This window comes from Balaenoptera borealis, assembly GCF_965194805.1.
Source record: "Balaenoptera borealis genome assembly, contig: HAP1_SCAFFOLD_296, whole genome shotgun sequence".
Lineage (NCBI taxonomy): Eukaryota > Metazoa > Chordata > Mammalia > Artiodactyla > Balaenopteridae > Balaenoptera > Balaenoptera borealis.
Genome location: NW_028123886.1, coordinates 544,677 through 570,725, shown reverse-complemented (window position 1 = coordinate 570,725; position 26,049 = coordinate 544,677). Strand labels below are relative to the sequence as shown.

General features: G+C 40.5%; 1 protein-coding gene across 1 annotated transcript; it reads right to left on the bottom strand.

Annotated features, from left to right (window-relative positions):
* Positions 1–834: 834 nt before the first annotated feature.
* On the bottom strand, positions 835–24,999 carry LOC309621337 (myosin-8-like; the record flags this gene model as incomplete). The annotated part of the gene is given in 40 exon segments (XM_082408870.1): positions 835–1,156; positions 1,341–1,511; positions 1,595–1,720; positions 2,701–2,904; positions 3,867–4,175; positions 5,109–5,233; positions 5,329–5,407; positions 5,411–5,434; positions 5,436–5,498; positions 5,583–5,766; positions 6,903–7,099; positions 7,227–7,345; positions 7,680–7,806; positions 8,240–8,629; positions 8,715–8,805; positions 8,891–9,036; positions 9,112–9,288; positions 9,381–9,509; positions 9,514–9,627; positions 11,643–11,898; positions 13,377–13,513; positions 13,605–13,728; positions 14,089–14,206; positions 14,292–14,379; positions 16,021–16,088; positions 16,197–16,506; positions 17,409–17,579; positions 18,702–18,885; positions 18,887–18,912; positions 18,914–19,021; positions 19,025–19,047; positions 20,142–20,280; positions 20,431–20,534; positions 20,626–20,724; positions 21,705–21,768; positions 21,903–21,995; positions 22,079–22,187; positions 22,288–22,315; positions 24,679–24,835; positions 24,967–24,999. Coding segments are annotated over 40 exon segments (5,340 nt in total). The 3' UTR covers positions 835–1,030.
* Between the last annotated feature and the right edge of the window lie 1,050 nt (positions 25,000–26,049).

Genomic DNA, 26,049 nt, shown 5'->3' with positions numbered 1-26,049 from the left:
CAGTGGTAGTGAGGGAAGGAGTCAGCTGGGGTAAAAGATTTCTGTTTGGCTTTTGGGAACAATTGATTTTGTGCATTTCTAGAGGGAGAGGAATATTTATCATGGTGTTAGATTTTCTGCTGGATATTCTTTGCAGCTATCAAGTAAGGTGGGTTATTTGGAATTTTCTTTTTTCCCCCAACCCCTACAAATTGCTTAATAATAAAAATATCTCGTCTTGAGGTCTTATTCTATAATTAGGATTTGGGGGTAAATTCATATTTATATCCTCTCTCTTAAAAGAAGAATGACATATTCTTACTTGGTCTCTTTCTTTCTCATTAACACATTCTCTTAATATACTTTCTACCCCCAACGAAGTTTCCTTCTTCCCTCAAGGGCTTAAAGATACTTACAGCCTCCTCAGCTTGTCTCTTGTATGATTTCACCTTTGCCTGTAATTTATCTACCAGGTCTTGCAGCCTGAGAACATTCTTGCGGTCTTCCTCAGTCTGGAAGTTTGAAAAAAATGGTCTGCATTGAATCCAACAAAATAAACCCACTGCAGGTGGTGTAGTGAATTACTTTGATATGATGGCAGGTGGGCCTGGGGTAAATGTGGTCAACTCTGAGGCTTCCTTCATAGTATTAACAGTAGCCACTCTTGTTAAATGTCCACTGTGCGCAGGCACTATATTGGAGAGTTATACACGTCTCTAATCCTTACCTCCCTACTCTGGTGAGTAGATGTTTTTATTCTATCTTACAGGTGATGAATTAAGGTTGAGAGTGTTAGGTAACGTATCCGAGTTTAAAAAGTAAGAGGCCAAACTAGGACTAACACCAGTTTATCTGTCTTTGAAACCTGTATTCTTTCCTCACTTACACAATTTTCTAAAGGCCTTCCTGATTTTCCTAGCTTAGGAAAGGGTCTGTGATAGGTGATTGTGTCATTTGCCCCTTATGTATATCGAGTTAACATGTAGCTATTTGTGAGTACCACATAGTCACCAGGTTTTCAATTTCCCTTTGTGCAGGAAGTCTGGATATTCTAGAAAGCTCTTCCCCTTACCTGGGAGGTGAGTTCCTTTACTCTTCTCTCGTGTTTCCGCAAACCTTTAACAGCCTCAGCATTATGTTTCTGCTCACTTTCAACCTCTCCTTCAAGCTCACGTACCTACAATCAAGAAAGATACTTATATAGTCAGTCTTGGGGGATGTTAATTACCTCAGGACCTACTGACGATATTGGGTGGCTGTCCCCAGCCACAGGATAAGGATGGGAGTCAATATACAAGAAGAGAGAAGGATCGGGGAGTGCCGTTTTCACTTCCCGGATTCAGAGAGATTGAGAGACCCACCCTGGCCTCCAGCTTCTGGATGTGCTTCTTGCTGCCTTTCAGGGCCAGCTGCTCAGCCTCGTCCAGGCGGTGCTGCAGGTCCTTCACCGTCTGCTCCAGGTTCTTCTTCATCCACTCCAGGTGGGCGCTGGTGTCCTGCTCCTTCTTCAGCTCCTCGGCCATCATGGCCGCCTAATTAGTAAATAAACCAGTATAATAAACCTGGTAATGGCAGGTAACACACAGTGTCGTTAAACAAATGCTCATTTGCTCACGTTAGTGATGGCCTTCTTGGCCTTCTCTTCTGCATTGTGTGATTCTTGAATTACTTCTTCCACTTCACTCTGGAGTTGTGAAACATCATTTTCCAATTTTTTCTTGGTGTTGATCAGGCTGGTGTTCTGTTAAAAGTAGTGGAAATTTACAAGACCTGCAGTTTGCACACTTGGGATTTTACAAGTGTCTTACTGGTTGGCTTATGCAGGGGACTAATGGCAACATTTCACTGAACTTTAAATATTTGTTCAGTGCATAATGTTAATCATTTGCAAGGTTGGTTACCCCGCCCCGCCACTGCCCCAATGTCCATCTGATTTTTGCATACGGACATGGAGGTTCAAGAATGTCTATATTAGTTAATTGCTCTTTCAATTATATGTCAACCAGACATCGCTAGTGTTCTGTCCTTAAAAGGTTGGAAATATTAGAAAAGAGTCGATTCTTTTTGTGAGAGCCTGGCACTGAGAGTTTCTCAGTTAGAAGGAATCTATTCTCTGTTAGCTTGAATGGTTTGCTCCCTTGGGGAATACTGAATTACTCTTACGAAACATTTTCTTAAAATTTCAACCCAGTGGTTCTCTAAGGGAAGCAATATCACCTCAGTGGGTATTTGGAAATGTATGGGGGTGGATATTTGTGGTTGTCAGAATAACTAAGGCGTGCTACTGCATTTAACACCCAGGCTGGTCAGCGATGCTGAGTGTCCTGCAAGGCACAGGGACTGTGAACATAGCAGTGCTGAACGCTAAAGCGCTCCTGGTGGGAAACGCTACGTGGAACATTTTCAGAGTTTGGAGTCAACAGATATCTTTATTCAAGTTTATTCCACACCATGGTTTTCAAAATAATCTAGAGTTAAATCTTCTTTTTAAATAAAAAAAGTAATAACCCTGCCCCGTTTTCGTAGAAAATCTTAAAAAGAACACACAGCAAAAAATCATCTATAATCGCATCACTTCAAGGTAATTGCAATTAATATTTTAAAGCATCTCCCCCATCCTTTTAAATATACACATATTTATAAAAATAGAGTACTTCCATATTATAATTCTGATTTGTCACTTTACAGTACACCAGCATTTTTCTGATGTGAGGGTCCCACCTGGGTGTGCAGGAGCTGGACGCGCTCGCTGGCGTCCAGGAGCTCCTGCTCTGCCATCTTCCTGCTCCACTCCGTCTGCTCCAGGGTGGCCCGCAGCTCCTCGATCTCGGCCTGCAGCAGGTTGGCTCTGCGCTCCACGATCGCCAGCTGCTCCTTCAGGTCCTCTTGGCCCCGGAGAGCATCATCCACGTGGAGCTGGGTATCCTGTTAAGTTAATAAAAAGGCTTAGACACTCTGAAGAGGATGTGAACATCCCAGGAGATGAACTGTAAGAATGGGTTGGTGCCAGGAACGGGAAATGACAGGCCTGTCATTTGAAGGAGCATGAAAATGGGGATGTCACCTGCTTAGATGAGAGAGGATTATCAGGAGACTGATTCTTGTTGTGTTTTATGCCATCAACTTTTTATTTTTCATGTGCGAGTCACCAGTATCTATAATTTATGGAGCATTTTCCATATGCTGTACCCAGCACTTGACATCTGTCTTCTCACTTCATCCTCACAAGTAACCCTATGAGGTGGGTAGTTTCATTCTTAATTAGTAGAAGAAACAGAGGTTCTGAGAGGTTATAATAACTTGCCTAAAATCAGGCAGCTAGTAAGTGACAAAACTAAGACTTGACCTCAGGCCTATTGGTGCCAAAGTCTTTTAATTTCTCTCATATCATAGCTTATCTCTGGGCTTCTGTTTGTTCTTTTATATAACATTTCTTTAAAAATAATATATTCAGACTTCCCTGGTGGCGCGGTGGTTAAGAATCTGCCTACCAATGCAGGTCACATGGGTTCGAGCCCTGGTCCGGGAAGATCCCACATGCCACGGAGCAACTAAGCCCGTGTGCCACAACTACTGAGCCTGCGCTCTAGAGCCCGTGCTCCGCGACAAGAGAAGCCACCGCAATGAGAAGCCCACGCACCGCAACGAAGAGTAGACCCTGCTCGATGCAACTAGAGAAAGCCTGCGTGCAGCAACAAAGACCCAATGCAGACAAAAATAAATAAATATATATTCTATGTGTATTTATTTTTAGCTACCTCCATACTATGAACTGTATAATTTGTTAAAAGAAAAAAAAATGGATGGTGTAACAAGAAGGTGTTGTGATGAATGGGAGGCGGGTCACTTCCCTGACTGGTCTGGGCTGTTAATGTGGACCCATCTACCTTCAGGATCCCTTGGGTGTTCCTGTAGTTCCTCAAGCTCTCTGCTGCCAAGCAGTTGGCGTGGTTCAGCTGGATTTCCATTTCATTCAGGTCTCCTTCCATCTTCTTCTTGACTCTCAGGGCATCATTCCTGCTCCTCATCTCAGCACCCAGTGTGCTCTGCATGGTCTCCACGACTCTAATGTGGTTCCTCTTCAGCTGGTCAATTTCCTCATCCTTTTCAGCGATTTTCTTATCAACTTCAGACTTGACTTGGTTCAACTCCAGCTGGATACGCAGGATCGTTCCCTCTTCATGTTCAAGAGATGCCTTAACAAAACAGTGATCAATTAGTTAATAATTAATAATGGAAAATGAATATTTGGAGGGTATTCCCTTGTGAGCCAAGCTCTTACTAATATCAGTTTGTCTAATATTACAAAGTATAATAAAACAGCTCTAGGACCCTACTAGGTAAATCATCCTTTAATTTATTCAGTCATAGACTTTATTGGGCAACTCTGTAATAAGGGTGCTTTGTAAAGTATAAAGTGCTATACAAATATTATTCATATGAGTAGTAACAAAAATTATATGATTAAACTTATGTGTAGTAAACAGGAATTCTCTCCCATTCTATAAATTAAAATGTTCATGTGATTCCTGTTGTAGAAATTCTCAGTTTTAAAACATATATATATTTTTGATTACAAAATATGTGTCCATTGTGGAATGTGGGGTAATTTATAAAAACAAAACCTTCCTATTTTGCCTCCACTTAGAGGCACAATTTTAATGTGGTACATTTTTTTTCTAGTTTTTTTCCTATTTATATATATTTATACATGATAAAGTTCTATTGTATATGCAAATGTGTGTCTTGCTTTAAAAATTATCCTCTACCATAAATATTTCCCCATATTAACTACATTTAATGGCTGTAGAAAATTGCATCATATGGATGTTCTATAGTTTGCTTTGCCTTGTTTTTGGATTGGACATCTTGTGTGTAAGCTTTGCCTACATTTAGGATAATTTTCTTGGGATAGATTCTTAGAAATAGAACTGATAGGTCATATTATTACATTTTTAAGACTTTTGATAACTATTGCCAAATTGCCCTTCATAAAGGTTATATGAGTTCAGATTCTCACCTGCTCTGTAATAATGGATCCATCTCATAGTACCATTGCCCAATGAAAACAGTGGTGTTTCCACCAATGTTTATCGTTGATTTTCCCCCCACAACATCAATATACATACCTCTGCTTCCTCTAAGGCAGCCTGAATTTCACATTTCTCTTGTTCCACTTGCTTCTTTATTTTCTCCAGTTCATGGATTTGCTTCCCTCCCTCAGCAATCTGCCCAGTGAGGTCCGAAATCTCCTCTGTGGGTGAACAGAAGGGAGAAGTGGTCAGACTGATATAACATGGAAAGGTCTTTCCAGGGCCATATAGGGTAGGGAAGTTCAAGAGCACTCATGCTGCAAGTTCTTATTTTCTCTCTTTAGCATTTCAAGTTGTTCCAGGGATTCCTCGTAGGCATTCTTGACCTTGAACAGCTAAGTACTGAGAGAACGGGACTCCCTCCTTCTGGGAGGCCTCAAGTTCAGCCTGGGTTTCCTCATACTTCTGTTTCCATTCTGATAGGACGTGAAAAGCGGTATACTGTCAGCTAATGGAAGGAGAAAGGGAGACTAAGTAAAACATCGGTGGAGTTTGAGCAGGCTGGGCCACCTTGTCAAAGTTCCTTTGCTTCTTACCGAGAGCCGCGCAGGCAGCATTAGACCGCTCCACATTAAGCATGAAGTCCTCCACTTCATTCTGGAGCCGCTGCTTGGTCTTCTCAAGGGAAGCGCATTTGGCGTTCACGGCTTCTACGTGTTCCTCGGCTTCCTGCAGACACTGGGCCAGCTTCTTCCTGAAAAGTTAGCCAGGCAGTTAAGGAGAGAGGTCAGGAACAGGGGCAAGTGCTAAACTCCTCAGCCCCCTTTCATAGTCCTTTTTCTACAATGTCAAGTAGCGTGGTTTTCAAAACTGTGGTAGCCAGAACTGCTTTCCAGATGGATTAAACTGTGAAAAGGTCCAAAGTGGTGAACAACTGGACTCAAGTCCTTTTTGTTTTTGAATTGTTAGAGGCCATTGTTGAAGCTGACATTGTATGTATCTTACAGCATATGATTTCAGGATTTTCAGGGCTTCTGATTGAGTATGGTATGGAGAATGATCAGCCAGGGCAGTTCTATTGATTGATTTATATCTCATCTCATTTCAAAAAGGATTTGAGACTAACTAGGTATTTTATTGGTCACAGATATACTGGACATATTCTTTTGCTTTCTCAGACTTTACATTTTATTTTATATACTTTTCTTCCTAGAGAAAAATAGCCAGTTTCTTCTAATAATATATATTTGGTCAGTCTCACCTGAGAGAGGAATGAATAAATAAATCAGGATAATTCATGTAGTCTAAGCAAAGGCAGGGTTTTTCTTTTTATTCCTTCTGAATTGTCTACATTCTTGCTTTACTCCCAATTGTGTGCCAACTATACATGCCTAAGGTACACAAAAACCTTTAGCCGTAATGCTCTAGAAGATCTACCTGAAGGTCTCCTTTGGTCTGTACCCAGACTAAGGCTTTACTTTATTCAGACTAACCCTGAACATTATGCACAGTTCAGATGGCCTCCAACATGAGTTTTAAGAGATCTGTCTTTGTACTACAATACTTAAGAAGGTGGTCTCTGGAATCAGAATGTCTGGTTCTAATCCCAGCTGTACTATTTATTAATCATATGCTCTTGTGTTAGTTGGTTAACCTCTCACAGTCTCAATTTCCTCATCTGTAAAACAGGGATATGAATAATAATGCAATGTAATGTTGCTACGAAAACTAAATGAGTTAATAATAGGATAGTATTTGACACAGTATGCACTTAGGGTAGCTTCTGCTTTTGTTATGTTATCATCATCATCACAGCTGTTTCTGGGAGTTGCTGAGTTGGGCAGCTGGGAAACCATGTCATGTCCCTCCTCTAGAGTTCACAGTACAAACTTGGCCTCCTCCAGCTCCTCTGTGCGCTGGATGGCGTCCGTCTCGTATTTGGTTCTCCACTGGGCCACCTCGCTGTTGGCCTTGGACAGCACCCTCTGCAGCTCGGCCTTGGCTTCCTGCTCATCCTCATACTGTCCCCGCAGCAGGTCACAGTCGTGGCGGGAGGACTGCAGGGCGTGGGCCAGGGCGTTCTTGGCCTGTGGAAGTATGAGTTCAGTGACTTAAATTCATTTCTTCAGTGATATTTAATTTATACACTTAAAGGAGAACCTAACTGAATATGTTTAGATTTGATCAGTCGAGAATACTTTTGGTAAAACTTACTTTAGTTTCTTCCTCTAGCTGACATTTCAGCTCCTCAATCTGCTGCGTAGATGCTTGTTTGGTCCTTGAAAGCTGAGAGACCAAAGCATCTTTCTCATCCAATTGTCGGGAATATTCACCTAAGAATTACCGAAGTAAAGGAATTTGTTCACGGCATAAACAAACAAGCCTAAAGTTTGTATATATAATTATATGTATATGACAAATATATACTTTATCTAATTATAAATATTGTTACAGAATTGGCTAGATTAAAAAGCAGCATTGCTATTGTAGTGTAACAAATAAACTAGTCTGCTGATTCTTTCTTGCTTTTTTTTATTTCTTCTAACCTACTCAGCAAATTCCTATAGTTGATTACTCCCCTCTAATATGGGAGTATTGCTGTTAATTCAGAACCCCCGGGATTGCTTTTGTCTAGTACATAATTGCGGGACTGAGGGAAATCTCTACCCGCTTCCGTCTGCAGGCGTGCTCTCTGAGCCGTCAGGTCATTGATCAGCCGCTGCTGATCTTCCTCCTTTGTCTTAAGTTCACTCACTTGATCTTCTAGAGCGTGGCACATCTTTTCAAGGTTTCCCTACAGCACATGTACCCGTGAAAGATGAGACATTGAATACAGTGGAAAAAAAAAAAAAAGTTACCACTGGATTCTTAAAATATTTTTAGAGTGAATAAATTTATGTCAAGTGTGAGTAGAAACTTATGGCACCAACTCTATGGAACATGCTAGGATTCAAGTATGACGGGTGCATAATCTCCCTAAAGTGCTCATTGTTGGAACTCATTCATTTATCCCAGTGATACTTGACACTGATACTTAAAGTAGATTTGGAAATAATCTTAACAAATTATATCCAGTATTTTAAAAAAATGAAATAAAATGGAATAGATTAGAATACAAAATTTTAGATCAGTGCTATAAACTGCCTACAAACAGTGTTTAATGCCAGAGAACAATGAGGGTTCTTACAGGTTATTAACTATGCTCATTTAAAGACAGTATTGGGTACCTTGGCTTTGGAAATGGTCTCTGAATTACTGCTAAGGTCGTCAATCTCCATCTTCAGCTCACTCTTCTCCTTCTCCAGCTTCTGCTTGACCCTCTGCAGGTTGTCAATCTGCTCCCCCAGCTCGGCCACACTGTCCGCATGCTTCTTCCTCAGCGTGGCCGCCGTGGCCTCATGCTGCAGGGTGGCCTCCTCCAGGTCCCTGAGCATTTTCTGGAGCTCGGCCTCCCGCTTCTTGTTCATCTCAGTCTGGGCCGAAGTGGCCCCGCCGGCCTCTTCCAGCTGCTCGCTGATCTCCTCCAGCTCCCGGGAGAGGTCCGAGCGCTGATTCTCTGCTTTGGCGCGGGAGGCCCGCTCCGCCTCGATCTCCTCCTCCAGCTCCTCGATGCGGGCCTGGCAGTGACACAGCACATTAACATGAACTCATCTCAATTTCAGTTTTTTGGGTGCAGAAACAAATGGAGGTGAGATGACTCACCTGCAACTCTTTGATTTTCTTCTGTAGTTGAATTTCTACTGCCTGCTCATCTTCAATTTTGCTTAGCAGATTGCTGATTTCAAATTCTTTCCTTTAGACAGAAGAACAAGGCGTATTAGTACCCATACAAATTGAAAGATGATGTTGCATAGAATCTTTTTTTCTGGAGTTCCTACTTTTTAAGTTTCTCATCAAGTTGCTGTTCGTCATTTTCTATATCTACTATGGATTCTTGGGCCAATTTTAGGTCACCCTCCACTTTCCTCTTGGCTCTTTCTAGATCCGTTCGAAGTTTCTTTTCTTGTTCTAGAGACCCTTCAAGCTAATGAGAAAATAAACTTTGTTAAAAATTGAAAGTATATTAAAAAAAACTTTCAAATGGGTATTAAAAACACACATCATCCACTTGCTGCTCTAGCTTGGCTTTAGCTTTGTTCAGGGTGTTCACTTTGTCCTCTTCTGCCTGCAGGTCATCCAGGGTCCGCTGATGGGCCTCCTGGAGGGCCTTCTTCTCCTTGGTCAGCTTAGCTATGACCTCGTCCAGGCCTGCCATCTCTTCTGTGAGGTTTTTCACCTAGAAAGGTTAAGGAAGAGATTATCTCTGCTCTAAAGCAGCTTAGTTAGATGGCAGGGTCTCTATATGCTGTATACAAATATATTTCATACCTTGTTCTCTGTGGCATGTTTCTCCTTCTCAACCTTGGCCAGTGTCAGCTCAAGGTCATCTATGTCTTTCTTCAGTTCTGAACATTCGTCCTCCAATTTCCTCTTCTTGGCCGTCAGCTCAGCATTGATCTATCTCTTCCTCATCCTCAGCTCTCTCAGTCACTTCCTTGATCTTTGCCACCAGCTGGATTTTGTTTTTAATCAGTTGCTCACACCTCTCCTCAGCATCAACCAAGGCATCAGCTTCCTGTGGAGAGATTTGCTGAGCTGTTTAGAGAATTGTTACTTATTTTGAACTTGTTCTTTGCACAAAGTAGTAGTGTTTACTGAATGCTAATGAATTTTTCAGTATGAATATAAATTAATTGAACATCATTCCATTGTCTGGAGAAATGTAGCTAATTAGATATGGCACTATAGATTTAGAAGCAAATTAGCCTGAAAAATGACTGGACTGAAGCAATTGACTATTTTTAAAAGTATTGTGTAGAAGAGTGGAAGGACCAAAGGAAGCCTGGGTTCTTGTCCCAAATTTGCCTCCATATGTATGACCTTGTGCAAATTGATTTACTCCTCTTACCCTCAATTATCTCATGTAATTAAGAGGATTGGAATAAATGATTGCTAAGAGCATTTCAACTATAATATTCAAAGATTTTTGACTTAGTCAAATTGGTTAGTTTTGGTTTTGATCATTCCCTACTTGCCTCAAAGAACTAGTTGCTACATTGAATTTTAAAAAGGAAAACTACGTAAGATTATGCCTATAAATACATTTCCATGAAGCATTTTTCATGTACTCAAAACCTCCCTGATAGACCATAACAGTGCTGTATAATTGTCCAAGGTTTCCATTTCCATTTTAAGAATTACCTATTAGTCTCAAAATGAATATTAGACTATATAAGAACTTGTAATTTTGAGAAACTACATAACTCAATGAGGTTTTTATAAATGATTAAAGGACTCATAAAAATCAGTTCAGCCACGACCTTATTACTCTGGGCTGGGGAATTTCTTTAACTTCTCAGTGTTTGTTTATATCTTAAGTTTTTAAAATGCTTAAACTTTTGATAATGAGGCCTTCCAGGGTTCCTTTGCTTTTATTTTTTTATTTTATTTTATTTTTATTTTTTTAATTTTTATTTATTTTTATGGCTGTGTTGGGTCTTCGTTTCTGTGCGAGGGCTTTCTCTAGTTGCGGCAAGCGGGGGCCACTCTTCATCGCGGTGCGTGGGCCTCTCACTATCGTGGCCTCTCTTGTTGCAGAGCACAGGCTCCAGACGCGCAGGCTCAGTAATTGTGGCTCACGGGCCCAGTTGCTCCGCGGCATGTGGGATCTTCCCAGACCCCGGGCTCGAACCCGTGTCCCCTGCATTGGCAGGCAGATTCTCAACCACTGCGCCACCAGGGAAGCCCCGCTTTTATTTTTAATAGTCATACACTCAGTATATATTTACTCACTGACTAATGATAATACCTATGAAAAGAGGTTAAGATGAAAGGCTGTGATTGGGAAAATGTAACCTTCATATAAGTGAACTTGTCAGAAGGAAAAGTTGAAAATAGCTTAAACATTTTAAGAAAACTATCCTTTTTTTTTTTTTACAGATTTCTTCATGACATTGTTGGGCTTGTTGGACCAAGAAAATGGGAGGTTGTATTTGGCCAGAGTGCTGATGCCAAGCCTACCCCCACTCTGATTACAACTTCTTCTTTAACCAATAAACAGAGGCCTTGAGAACTCAGGATCAGTATCAAAGGAAGAATCACAGCGGTCACTAGCTCTGTCTTCCACCGTGGTAGTTCAGTTTAAGTAACTGCAGATGAATTTATTGAGCTAAATCCTGGGGGTTGAGGAAAAGAGATACAGAGAGAAATAAGAATAACTGTCTTTTATGAGTTTAAATACAATCTCATACACTTGTATTCAGGAAATAGGGCTCTTAAGACTGGGATGAAGCAGGCAAGGCAGATGAGTAAAATGACTGAGATTTGGGGGCTTGCCTTTAAACTGCTTCCTTCATGCCTGTTAAATTTGTGATATTGTTAAATAAATTCTTCAATCTCCCATTTTCCATTTGCAATTTGGAAGTAGTTGGTACCTTACTTCTTCACAGGAATATTGAAAGTTAAGTGAAATACTGAAAAAAGCAACTAGAAATTTTCTTTTTCAAGAAAAGGCCATTTGTAAATCCAGAGTGTATGTGAATTCCAGAAAAGCTTCCATGACATGGTGCATTCAGCACACAGAGTACTCACAGATTGAACCTGGAGCTGCAGCTCATTTTTCTCTTTCAAGAGAGTCACCATTTTTTCCTCCAGTTCCTTTCTTTTTGCCTCTGACTTGGCAAGTTCATCTTTGGTTTTCTGGAACTCTTCCTTCATGGTGGCCATCTCCTTCTCTGTCTTCGCACTCTTCAGCAGGGGCTTGATCTTGAAGAAGAGTTTCATCCAGGGCCAGTGCTTGACGTTCATGAAGGCACGTACATTATACTGGATGCAGAAAAGGACTTCTCTGAAATGACCGAAAAGTATCAGTGTAGATTGATCCATTAGAGACAATGTTATCGTTAGTATTATTTTTTTTACATACAAACTCCCCTTTTAATGACCCCCCCCTACATGTAAATGATGTGTCAAATTCTGTATATTTTATATGCAGGACACACACACACACACACACGCCCTCACACTCAGAGCGGTCCTCAGTATGACCACTTTGCTAATGTGCACTGCTCATACTGAACGATTGTGTGTTCTCAAGTCCCTGTCACATTAGCAAAGAAGCTGACTTTAGAGGAAGAATACTTTGTATATATGAGCAACACGTACCATTTTAAGAACATTTGAGAAATCACAATATTAGTGACTTGGGAGTGGGTGTGGCAGGTGTAAGTTAATTGTGCTGCTTGGCCTTCGGCACACTGACGTGACCTGTGAAAGGGCGTGGCTTGCTTTCCTAATTGCCCACCTAAATTGAGCTTATGGTTTATCCTGTTTTCCTTGAAACCTCTCCTCTTATTTTAATCGCTGCCGAATTATCTACTCCATAAACAACTTTTGTTAGTTTCTTCACATAATAGACTGGCTTTTCTCAAGTCCTTTCAAATGCCTACTTCTTACCTGCTCAGTTAGATTGTTAATGTCTGAAGAGCATTTAGCTACAAAATTTGTTTTATTTAAATAACATTTTAAAATAGTAATAAAAGATATTCCTGCACACTGTAGCAATAGACTGGCAAGGTTTACCTGCCTTATAACAATGTGTGTGCCTCTTCAAGCTTGTTAAAATGGAGATTCTATTTCTGTAGGTCCAATTTATAAGAACCATATCTCTGAGAAGGCAGATATCATGACATAAACCATAATGTTGACACATGGAAAAGACTTGGGAACACTTATACCACAGAAGTAAATAAGTACAGATGAGCAAAATGAATGCAAAACATGTGTGTAAGGACAGGGAATGCAGTAGTGCTGGGTGGATGGGTTGGATGAGGTTAATTAGAGGAAGCGGAAATGGAAGTCTTGAATTGGTAAAGAGATAAATTAGGCTGAGAGGGGAGGGCTTGTGCAAACAGGAGAGAAGGAGATAAGCAAATTGTTTAGCCTGGCTGGAAAAGGCTGTGCGGTGGGAGATGATAGATGAGGTAGGGAATAGAGAGTGGCCTTGACAGACTCACAGGCAACTTGGATTTGATGTGGGAGACCGTGGGGAACCGCAAACAGATACGGCATGATGAAAATAGTGCTTACTGCAAATGATTCCTGCTGCTGTATGTGAGATGAATGAAAGGGAGAAACTGAGGGAGGAGAGAAGTTTTGAAGGGAATCCCAGTATGAGGGGTTAAGCAGAGGCTGATGTGTTGTAAGAGTGAGTTCCGAACTGGGTGAGAAGTGCATGTTAACCACAAAATGAAAGAGTTACTGAGTAAGGAAGACCGATGTAAAGTCTCTAAGAGACCTTACAGTCCTTATCCTCTGCATGGTTACCTCCTTTGCAACATCTTCTGATATTCTACCCTCATTAGGAATCCCCTACAGATGGCTTGAGTTCTTGTTATAATCTGGACCAACTTTTCATCTCTCATTTCTTCCAGAAGACCCAGCAGGCCAGCTTTGAAGAAAACCTGGAGAGAGGGAAAGTTCCAAATCATCCCCAGACTACAGGAGATACAGCCATGGCAGAGGACTTGGATCAGGTGTAAGTAATAGCCATACCTTTGTATGTCCAAATTTGTCCTGGGTGTGATCAATATCAATAGAGGCAAGAAGTTTCTCAGAAGCCTTCTTGCTGTCAATGAACTGTCCATCTGGAATAGCACTTGCATTTAAAGCTCTGTATCTGTTCAGTCGAAGAAAAAAAGAATGATTAGGAAGGTGTGATCATATATGAAAACCAAACGACACCAAAAAAAAGTCAGTAAAAAGAGAAAAAGCAAAAGTAGAAAATCCAGCTGTCCTTTTAGGTTCAGGTAGTGAAACAATATGATTTTTCCACAAGCTAATGCATGCTTCCATCCTATTTTTAAGAAATGCCACCTTCTCTAGCCTGTATTCTGTTCTTGCACCACAAGGCTATATTATTTGACTTAATTTCGTAGTATTGATGAAGCAGGATACATAAAAACAATGAACAGAGGACAACAGTGAAAATGATTAATTAGTCACAGCATTCAGTGAAATATGACAGAGGGAGACTGGCCTTTGTTTAAAATCCCCATATAAGATTCGGCTTGGGAACCCCTTCCTGCAGATGCGGATGGCCTCCAGCATACCGTTGCACCTCAGCTGGTGCAGGACAAGATCATGCTCCATGGCGCCTAAAAATAAATCAGAGTACTTACTACTGGGCACTGAATTTTCAAACTTGTGCCTGTTTGATTATTTCATGCTCTTAGATCTTACCAGGAGTTTTGGTTTCGTTGGGAATGATACACCGTACGAAGTGAGGGTGTGTGCTCCTCAGATTGGTCATCAGTTTATTTAAATTTTCCTAGAAGACCAGGTAGAAGGGACTTGATGAGAAAGTTCTATTTCAGATTGCTTTTTTTGGTAATTATATGGAACGAACCTAGGCACTTTCTTAACTATATTAGGTAAAAGTCTATGAGGCTTCAGTTGCTCTGTGTTTTAAAGGTCTCAAGAGTTCTAGCCTGCCAAATAACTGAAAGGCTAAAGTGCTGGGAAGAAATGCAGCTCTCCCTGGTATTCATTTATGACACCTAAGATCTATCCTGTAAACAAACTGCAAATTCAGTAGCCTTGACACACAGCAAGTATTCTTGACCGGGAATCAGAAGACAAAAGACTACAGTCTCGCTTTGCCACTAATGAGCTCCTTGACTCTATAAAATCCCTTTTCTCTTTCTGGGCCTCATCTGAAAATAGTTGAGATTACCTCTAAGGCCTCTTTCATCTCTCTCAGTGCTAATATTTTTCACAGTAGTAGTTTACAGTGGTAACCTAGGTTAGCCACTGTCCAATGTTTGCCATTCCTTCCTTGAGTGTATTATTCCCTGGGACCTGTAACCTCTTGTTTTTTGGTTTTTGTTTTTGGAAGAGTCTAAAATCATAAGACTACATGACCTTGTGTGAGTGGATCTTGGGTACCTGAGAATGATCACAGTCTGAAGCATATGGGGGGGGGGGGGGTTATTCCAGAAATAGAGTAACTGATTATGACAGACAGTGGTGTTTTACTCCACCAGAGAAAACTAGCAAGTAGCTATTTCTCAGTATTTCTTAGGTATATTCGTTGAGAAGGCAGAGTTGCTTTATTTTTCATATCTCAGTTAACTATTAGGAAATAAAGTGAGTAATGTGAGTTTCTAATCTTGCAATTATGTACAAGGATAAGTTGATGAAACAAGGGCATATTTGGTGAAATAATGCAAATTGGTAGTGAGAAAAAAAGAACAGGGCTGTTTTCTTGTTTAGGTCATACATAGTATCTGCATTTTAGTTTTAAAAAGAACGAGACTTAGCCATAGAAATCCTGACAAAGCAACCATTAGACCAGATGCTCCATATGTTCCCCTTTAGAAGAGCCAGTTTTTAAGCCATCTAAGAGAATCACATTATTTGTAGTAATGTTATTATTACTGTTATTCTTAAGAGAGATTTTTCTATCTTAATCATCAATCTAAATCACTAGGTTTGGCTTTAGATAATTTTCAGCTATTACAAAAAATTAAATCCACCTCAGAGGACAAAGATGTGATTTGGTGGAAGGATGTCCTAAAGGGTGTGTCTCAGGCTCAATTCTCAAAGGGGAACTCAGGAACATTCTCAAAGGGCAACATTAGTGGAATAAAGATACGGCTTTCCACAGGGAGACCTTTGAAGTTCAGCTGTGCTTCCTTAAAAATCGGCCTTATTATATAGCGAGAAAGCTTCGAAGGGCATTTTGGAATTCCTGAATACATTAGATGAGCATAATAAGGAATAAGAGGTAAAACATTCAGCCCTACAGGAGGAGTATTGCTTTGGCTGTACCCTGACAAGAAGGAATATTTGAAGTAATTCCTGTTAACATTCCATTCCCTCCTAATTTATTCTAAATCCTTTATTCTTATCCTAATTATGATAAGTCATAGAAACTGAACAGATTTTTCGAATTAAATTTGTACTTCACCCTGAAAAGGGCTAACACAGTCTGGAAAGAAGAGCCCTTCTTCTTAGCACCTTTCTTTGCGCTGCTGTCTAAGATAAAAAGAAAACCCATCAACGAAAGTAGAGTCCCAGAGGCTGGAATGGTATGTGAACGTTCTGTGGGGAGAGGTTAATTTAGATCAGGGGCACAGAAAGTACCAGCTTCAGCACTAGCATATGTGGAAAAGAGACTGGCCAGAGTCTTCACTGCAGACGTCTGGTACAGCCCAACCACACTGCCGTTCAGGGGGTCCTTGTTCTTGTCCAGCCAGCCGGCGATGTTGTAATCCACGGTGCCCGCGTAGTGAACCAGCGAGAAGTGGGCCTCGGCCCTGCCCTTGACCACTTTGGGCTTCTGGAAGTTGGCACACTTGCCCAGGTGCTGGTCATACAGCTTGTTCTTGAAGGAGGTGTCTGTGGCCTTGGGGAACATGCACTCCTCTTCCAGGATGGAAAAGATACCCAGTGGCTGAATTCAGAAAAGTAGACATTGGTGTCAACCTATCTGGTCTCAAAAGATATAGACATAGTGGCTGTCGTTTGATTGAATTATGAGCACTCCTAATTAAATATATTTATAAAGTAAACCAGGGTCATAGCTCAAAGAGGTCCTTTTGTTATCACTAGAATGACTTTTCCACCATTCTTTCTCACATTCAATCCATAGCATTATTTTCAATTAAAAGAATAGCTGGATATAAACTCCAAATGTCAGCACTGCATAAGTGGGGGCGACTTATTAAAATGTTCTGTGATTATGTGATTACCACATTTTCCCCTGTTTGGTGAATTAATCTATTGTCAGAGTTTTATTTTTCTATGAAAAGGACTTACTGACTTAGAATGATGTTTACTTTATATGCAATAACTTAACGGTATAAATAATGCAAACCTTATTTAAGACATTTTGTGCATTTAATCCCATAAAGATAGATTATGAAGAAGCATAGCAATTTGACTCTTGACTTCCAAACAGGTTACCTTTGATATAAGCCCTAGCTCTGTGACCTGTGCATTAATTTTGATTTAGAAAATAGTTATTTCTATTGTTGACATCTTGGATCATAGTGGAGATAGATTTAGAACAAATGAGGTAGTTCTTCTAGTGAAGCAGACCATCTCAATAGAGATGCTGCTTTAAACTTGGATCTGAGTCAGTGTTAGAACAGAACTTGTTACGACAAAATGAAGCTAAACACTCTCTGATTCTTCTTACGTAAAAGTTGAAAAGAGAAAGTCATTTCTAAAGTAATTTTCTAACTTGTTCTGATATCAGTCTATTTAAGATTACAGTAATACATTCTGGAGTTGCTTAAGGCACTTGGGAAAGTTATCCTTTCAGTTCGGGTTTCCTTTAGAAGTCAAACAGACCTTCTCGATGAGCTCAATGCAGGCGGCCAGGTCCATCCCGAAGTCGATGAACTCCCACTCGATGCCCTCCTTCTTGTACTCCTCCTGCTCCAGCACGAACATGTGATGGTTGAAAAACTGTTGCAGTTTCTCGTTGGTGAAGTTGATGCACAGCTGCTCCAGGGTGTTGAACTGCACAAAACCAAATTTCCAACATTAAGTGGATTTTTATAGCAGTAGAATTCATTACTGAAAAATCTTTTATTGAAAATATGTGGAATACAATAACGAAATAAAGTTTAAACTGATTGTTGTCTCTTCAGAAATCCCAGGGAAAAAATAATCATTTTTGACATGAACCCTTTTCATGATTTCTGAGCATTATTTAAAGGCACAGCTGTCAATCACACAGCAAGAGTTCTGGTAGAATCTACCTCTTTCCACCTCTGAAGATTGCATGGGCAAAAATGTGCCTTAAAAGTATAACCATGATCCTATGAGTTATGGTTCAGATTTAAGGGTGAAAGTAATTCATTACAAAGCCTCACTTCTTTTACCCCCCCCCCAATTCAAGATAAAGGTCACATTTTCACTTTTGGCGTCACCTTATTAAGGAAAGCTTTTCTTAAGACCTTTAGTTGATGTGCAGAGTGAAATTAATAGGCTAATTGCTCTTCTATTCATATCAAACATTTGGTAAATCCTCATTGTCAGGTCTGTGAAAGTGGGGACTGATGTGGTATAGAAATTGAAGATCTGATGGAGTCTTTATAATAATTGACACCCTCATTTTATAGATGATAAAGCTGATGCCCCAGAGGGGAAATGGTGTGTGTCATATGAATCTGGAAGAGGGAAGACTATGAACTGTCACTACGCTTCTACCTCTAGGCCGTTTCTCCTCCATGGGAGGTACCTTGTGTATGGACCAAACGTTACATAGCCAGGTTCCTGTCGTGGCTTTGCCTTATATGGCTGGAGGATCTTTAGCAAGTGTTTTGATTTTCTTGCATCTGTTTCTCCACATGTAATTAGAAGTAATATTAGTTACTCCTTCATGGGTTGTTGTGAAGATTAAATGAGGTAACATTTTGAAGTGCTTAGTAGAGAAGCCAGAAATACAGGCTTCGTGATAAATGTTAGCTATTATTATTACTTCTGTTATTATCCAGTTACCTCCTAGCTATTTCGTTCTAGGTGCCATGCTGGAGAGAGCAATGTAGACACTACAAGTGTAAATGAATAATAATACTCAGTATATCAAAACCCAAATTGCCTTTCTCCCACTTTTTATTAATATGAAGATAAACTCACATCAAAGATCTCAAAGCCAGCGATGTCCAAGACCCCGATGAAGAACTGCCTGGGCTGCTTGGTGTCCAGCTGCTGGTTGATGCGGGCGACCATCCACAGGAACATCTTCTCGTAGATGGCTTTGGCCAGAGCGCCCACTGCATTGTACACCTTCATGGACAGAGTAATGTTTGTTGGCACTATGAAAGGCCTGGGATGTGTGTGATTCATTGAGGTTGTGCACTTACCTGCTGCACAGTCTGGCCTTTGGTGACGTATTCATTGTCGACCTTGACCCTGGGATAGCAAAGGGCTTTGAGTAGATCAGCAGAGTTCAGACCCTAGAGATAGGCAGCTTTGTCAGCAACCGCAGAGACACAATTCAAGGAATGTTGTTTAACAGCAGATACCTCTTCAAGGTAGTCTTTCCATTTTCCTCCATCCATTTTCCTTATTTTTTAAATAAAAAGCTTTAAATAATTCTATAGAAGATCAGGTGAGGCTCTCTGTATATTAGAGCATGTACTTGCTAATAAATGGTCAGTCAGTTACACTGGCCTTTGGTGATTTGTTGCAAGCAACTCCTGAGAAATTTAACAACAATAAAAATATGTCCAGTGTTTATGGAAATAATTTATGTAACACAAAAGCCAGAGTCTCTGCTCTTAAGACACAGTAGGTGGGGGTGGAAGGTAAGATAAATACACCTTATCTCAATTTAGCTCCTCCCAATTTAACCTCAATGAATTAGTTTCTTTATCTGAAAATGTGAGGATTAAATTTTAGTGCATGATTCCTACAGAGTCCCCTTCAAAAATTTTGTCAGCGACTATGATGTAAATGAGGGAGAGAGAATGTCGAGCCAGGGTGGTCAGGAAAGGCTTAAAGGAGCAGATAACTTTAGCTTCCGTGGTAGATCCTGTAAGTTCCATGTTCTTTCCATACATAGAGTATATGATTTTTCTTTCTCAGTTTCTTTTTTATCTTACTTGTTACCTAGATTCTCTGAGGGTTAAATGTAGACAACACACACACACATGTGCACAGATGTCCTCCAACCCCAGCTCTGTGTTTGGGCAAGACCCTGTATCCCTCCACTAGGTTTACCCAGCTGGTGCTGAAATAGACCAATATTCCAAGTTATCCTATATACCTTCTCGCCATTGCTAAGGCAAAGCAAGCGCACGGTTCTGTCTCATTCCCTCTCTAATGATCTGGCCCCAGGTTGTGCTTTTTAGATGTATCCTTGCAAGTGGCTATTAGGGTTCATGTGGGCTGCATAGAAAGATGGAGATATGGAGATGTGAGGAGGGAAAGGGGGTGAGGAAAGCATGCAGTGTGTGTAAATGTGTACCTGCCCCTCAGAAGTCCAGCTACAAAGGAAATGTGAGTTTAGAATAACCTTTTTTATTTTCTTGCTGTATTCTCTAATTTAAACCCAGATGGAGGTTCATTTGGTACCTTCGGTGCCATCTGGCTCCGCTTGCTCCTCACGCTGCTTTTGCTTGAATTTCATGTTTCCATAATGCATCACAGCCCCTGTGAGCTTGTAGATGGACACTTTCTCCTCAGGAGTAAAGCCCAGGATGTCAATGGCACTCTGCCAGGAGAAATGACAGGACAAAGTTAGGGCAGAAGAGACTTAACATATTTTGGAGAATTTACTCTATAAGGTAACCACACTTATAGTGTGGTTGCTATTGTCATTTCCATACATAATAGATTTTTAAAAAGTGAGTGTGTGTCTTACATCAGTGGCCATTAGCTCTTCTTGGTCATCAATGCTAGTGACTGTGATCTCCCCTTGACTGACGAAGGCATAGTCATATGGGTTGGTGGTGATCAGGAGCATTTCTGGATACATAGAATTCAGGGTGTATGTTTTACATTAGAAGTTGTTAACAAAAATATTAACTTTTGTCTGTGAACTTAAGTTCATCCTTACCAATCAGATCTGCCTTCTTATTGGAAGTGATCTGATAAAAAATATGGTAGCTTCTTTCTGCCTTTAACTGGAAAGTAACTCTAGACTTTTCTAGAAGATCTGGAAAGAGAGGGAAATAGACATTGAATTAGAAAAAAATATCAATGCTGCTGAGATATTAAATGAACTGCAGTGTCTTTGGCTAAAATTGGGGACATGACGTTCGGCTCCATTGAGATTTCAACGTGATGATGGATCCTGTTGGTACTACATGTAAGAATTCCAAATACGTATGGCAATTACCCAAGGTTCTCACCATCTAAGAGCAGAGAGTGAAGTATGCATGCTCTAGTAAAAATCAACTTTGCATATGGATGGCCTGCGACCTCTGTATTATAGTTGATCCTTAATATCCCCTCCTTTCTCAGATCACCTTAGATTCTTTGGTGAGGGACTTACCTTGGAAACACCTACCAAAGCTCAGATTGGGCTTCCCTCGTGGTGCAGTGGTTGAGAATCCGCCTGCCAATGCAGGGGACACGGGTTCGAGCCCTGGTCTGGGAAGATCCCACATGCCGCGGAGCAACTGGGCCCGTGAGCCACAACTACTGAGCCTGCGTGTCTGGAGCCTGTGCTCCGCAACAAGAGAGGCCGCGATAGTGAGAGGCCTGTGCACCACGATGAAGAGTGGCCCCCGCTCGCCGCAACTAGAGAAAGCCCTTGCACAGAAACGAAGGCCCAACACAGCCATAAATAAATAAATAAATAAATAAATTTATTTAAAAAAAAGTTCAGATCAAGAGCAAATCACAGAAATGTATTGTAAGCCTATAGATAACTCATAGGAGTCCATAGATAGTCCTACTGTTTTTCCTGGAGAAAATGTCAGAGTTGCTTCTGAGGCAGGAATTGCAGAATGTGTTATAGAGCCATCAGTCTGCGACTGAGGTAAATAGAGCACGCAGCGATTATGGATAAGTTTGGCATTAGCTCACGGGCAACACCGCCAGCAGGCTCAGTGCTCAACAAGTGTTGTGAAATATCCCTGCAAATGACATCACATGTTTCTCTGTTTGATTTTCAATGGTCCTGTTACTCACATGTTTCAATATCAGCAGAAGCCAGTTTCCCTGTGGTACCGAAGTGGATCCTGATGAATTTACCCTTGCAAGTGAAAAAGATGATGTTATATACAAAACTGTTAGCACACGAGTAACAAGAGGTTGAGTTAATAACTCAGACATGCCTTTTTGGGCATCTAAGACCTGAGAACACCCTTCTGTGACCCAGAGACTCACAAAGCGAGAGGAGTTGTCATTCCTCACAGTCTTGGCGTTGCCAAAAGCCTCCAGCAGGGGGTTGGCACTGATGATTTGATCTTCCAGAGTCCCCTGCAAAGGCAAGAACAGTCCTCACATCTGGGGCTTCCTGCATGCCCTGCCAGTCTTGATTCTGACACGCCAGTCAGACCCACCTGCATTTTGCCAGTTTCCTCCTTCTTCTTCTCTCCAGTAACTGCAATTGTTGCAAAGTACTGGATCACACGCTTCGTGTTCACAGTCTTTCCTGCCCCAGATTCTCCACTGTCAAAGAGAAACCAGAGAAGAGATCAGAACTACAGCTCACATTGTCGACATCTAAGACAATCATCACAAACCAGAGAAGAAGAAAAAAATCACATACGTGATCAGGATGGACTGGTTCTCACGTTCTGTAAAAAAGAAATCAAGACCATCAGTTTTTAAAGATAGTACACATTCAGTACAAAGATTATTGACTCTGTAAAGATTCATCAGTTTATCCTTTTTAACATTTTGAAGATGTTGCCTATGATCTTGGTTTTGTGTGTAGCTCCCAGATAGTACTTGCCTCTTGGAGTAAAACTTATGAAAATGAGAGGCAAAGAATCATCTGTTTCTTCTTAAAATATTATTAATTTAAAAACCTATGGGAAGTTTCAAACGTATACAGAGGTAGAGGCAATAATGTATAAAGAGCTCCTATGTACCCATCATACAGTTTCAACAGTTATTATTTGGCCAACTTTGTATAACCTGTACACCCATCCTAAACTCACTTGGTTGTTTTAAAGAAAATTCCAGGCATCATATAATTTCATCTGTAACTACTTCAGTAAGAATCATACAATTCTGAAGTTTCATTTAACAGATGAAGAAACAAACCCAGAGAGAAATAAGTGACTTTTCCAATAGTTACATAGCTTATCAAGATGTTTAGGTCTATTTGACTTCCAGTTTATATATTTTTCTGCTACCGGGCCTCCTCCTGGTTTTTCATATGAATTTGACAGCTGGTAATACTAAAAAAAGAAGGGATCTGGAACTGTAAATGTTGGTGTTCATTTACTTTTATTTTCCTTTTTATTTTATACACGTTTCTAAGTAATAAAAATAAAAATTGTCACTAGTTATATGACTGATATGTTGGATATATACCAATTTTCTGATTTGTTAAATCTTTAATTCTATACTGATAGAGATTTTAGAGCATTCTCAAATCTAAAAAAATCTATTCAGAGAAATAGATGCTAATTTGGGTGCTATTTAGATGTGGATATAGACTTTAGAGAACTTCAAAGCTCTATTCAGGGAAGTAGAGACAGATTTTGGAACATATTCAGATTGATTTCTTTTTCCAATAGAAGAAAATACAAGAAAGATCATATCTCATCTAGTGGGAGCATAGATAAGAAAACAATGTTCTAGTCTCTAACCTCGTCAAATGCCACAGTTTGGGGTGGTTTTTATACAAAAATCATGTTTGGAGATAAGTAATCTTGAATTTGGAGCAGCCCCAAAACTTGGGGGAGTGGGGACCTCTGTAGGGGTGGTGGTGTACAGAGCAGTGTAAATGCAACTGCTAAGTGTTAAAACCTCTGGAATGAGCCCACATTTGGATAATTTCTGGAAGGTAGCTAGCTTCTGCTGACAACTAAACAACGGTTTCCTGGCATGATATCCTTGTAGAACTGCTGGCCAATTTGTAATGGAAGATTCCTATTTTATCCCTTTCTCTTCCCTCTTCTCCTTTAAAAGACAATTTAAAAACAGTGCAAAAAAACAAACAATCAAATAAAAAAAACAAAAAGGAACAAAATCTTCTCCAGTTTCTAATATCTCATGGAAGAACAGGAAACTCAGGAATTTAGAATATTTCCAAAGGCAACACATTTGGTGTGTGCCTATAAAAGGTTTTCATGCTGTATTTAGGCCTACAGTTCGCATCAAAGCTATTTGTTTATGCTTTGATAAGACAGGAATAACAGACTTTGATATAATTTTTAAAAAATATTTTCGGGACTTCCCTGGTGGTCCAGTAGTTAAGACTTTGCCTTCCAACGCAGGGGTTGCAGATTTGATCCCTGGTCAGGGAGCTAAGATCCCATGTGCCTCGCAGCCAAAACACCAAAACATAAAACAGAAGCAATATTGTGACAAATTCAATAAAGACTTAAAAAAAAATGGTCCACGTCAAAAAAAAAAAAAATCTTAAAAAAAAGTATTTTCAAAGAAAGAGGGATTTCTATTTTCTTCTATTCTTGTAGGAAAATGCTTCAAAATCTTTGAGAGGAAAGTCATAGCTCTTTCTTTACTCCTGTTCTACCCCAAAGGCTAGTGATATTAGCTGTGTCTTTTAAAGATAAAGAATTCACAAAGCTTTCCCGCTATGGCTGGTAACTATTTTCCTTGATTGCTGTGGATGTGGATATTTTTTAAAAATCTACTTGAACTTTTTTTCTGTCCAAAGCAGAAAGTAAAAAATGTGAGAAAGCAACAACAAATATGTTTGCAGAGGTCTACTACTTATTTCAACTAGGCTTCTGGCTACCAGCTGGGTTAGCTTGGGTAGGTCGGTGCATTCAGTGAGCTTCACTTTACTCACCTGTAGAATGGCTGCAGGGAAGCATATGTGCTATTACAGCTCTGAGAGCTTCTTGAAAGCAGTGAAGCCCCAGGTGGCCGCAATGTATTATTGTGATCAGAGCCCAAAGTCTGTCTGTGCGTTAAAGATTCTATTTCCACATTTCTGTAAACAGATGCATCACTCACTCACCAGTCATCATGAACTGATAGGCGTTGTCAGAGACGGAGAAGATGCGGGGCGGGGCCTCTTGGCGCTTTTTGCCTCGGTAGGCAGCCCCCACCTCGGGGTCGTACACCGGCAGCCACTTGTAGGGGTTGACGGTGACACAGAAGAGGCCCGAGCAGGTCTGAGAAAATCAGAATATTCAACATGTGGGATTTGTTTTTACTTGGAGAGATAGGTGGAATAAAGAGAGGTTGAAGGGCGCTCACACAGATCATCCAGGCTGCGTTAACGCTCTTTGAGGCTGTACAGCACTGCTGGCTCGTGCAGGTGGGTCATCACGACCATGTCCTCAACCTTGTCATATTTGGGAGGGTTCATGGGGAAGACTTGGTCTTCTCTGACAGTTAGAGTCTGGCAAGTAAAGTAAGAGACAAGTGTGTATTAATGGTTGGAGGTAGGATTTATGTTTATCTGCTTTAATTATAAGACTACAGTTGTGGACACTTTCCATTATATTATTCGGTGTCTTTTAAATAAAGGCATGAAAATACATTCATCTTAGCGTTTGATGGTAAGAAAATCTGTTTCCTCTGATGAGCTATAATACGTACTACTCTTTAAAAAGTACTTTTTTCCTCCCACATTTCCTTGTCCCAGGTTTATTTATCAGTTTATTTCATTTTACTTAAATGGGTTTAATTTTTCATTTTTCCTGGCCTTTTATTACAAGAAACTTCAATTTGGGGGAAAGTAATGGGGATATTAATACACTGTTTATCTAAGTAGATAGTAATTGTTTTGATAGGAGAAGCTCGTTTTTGTTTCTCCCAAGTTTGGGGATTTAGACTGGGAAGTGAGAAATTGAAGGGAAATGCTGGAGGCCAAGCCTAGTGGCTTTAAAGTCCTTTGGGTAGTTGGGAAAGGGAGAAATGAGGTTACTGCTGAGAATTTCTTCTACCTTCCAAATCTGATGTCTGTTAATGGACCAGAAGGGTGTCTGTATTGGCAGTAGGCTTAGAGATTCTGAGCAACGAAGGCTTCAACTTGAAGCGAGGAGGTGGAGGAATAAAGCGGGGAGTTTTTTCTCCTTATGTTTTTACTTACTGCTCCATGTTCTGTCTTTACAGTTACTTTCCCTCCTTCTTTGCTTTGTATGATGCTCTTCACATAGGATTCCTTGGGCTCCGCCACAAAGACTGATGATTTAGCATTGAAGGGCCTGTTTTGGGCTTCAATCCGCTCCTTTTCCGATTTTCGAAGGTAGGGAGCAGCTTCGCCAAAAGCAGCCATCTCACCGTCCAAACTCGCACTCATGGCTGCGATTTATTTAGAGAGAATTTTGCCTTGGGGAAAAAATGAGGGAGAGGAGAAATAGAAACCGGAAGTTATACATGT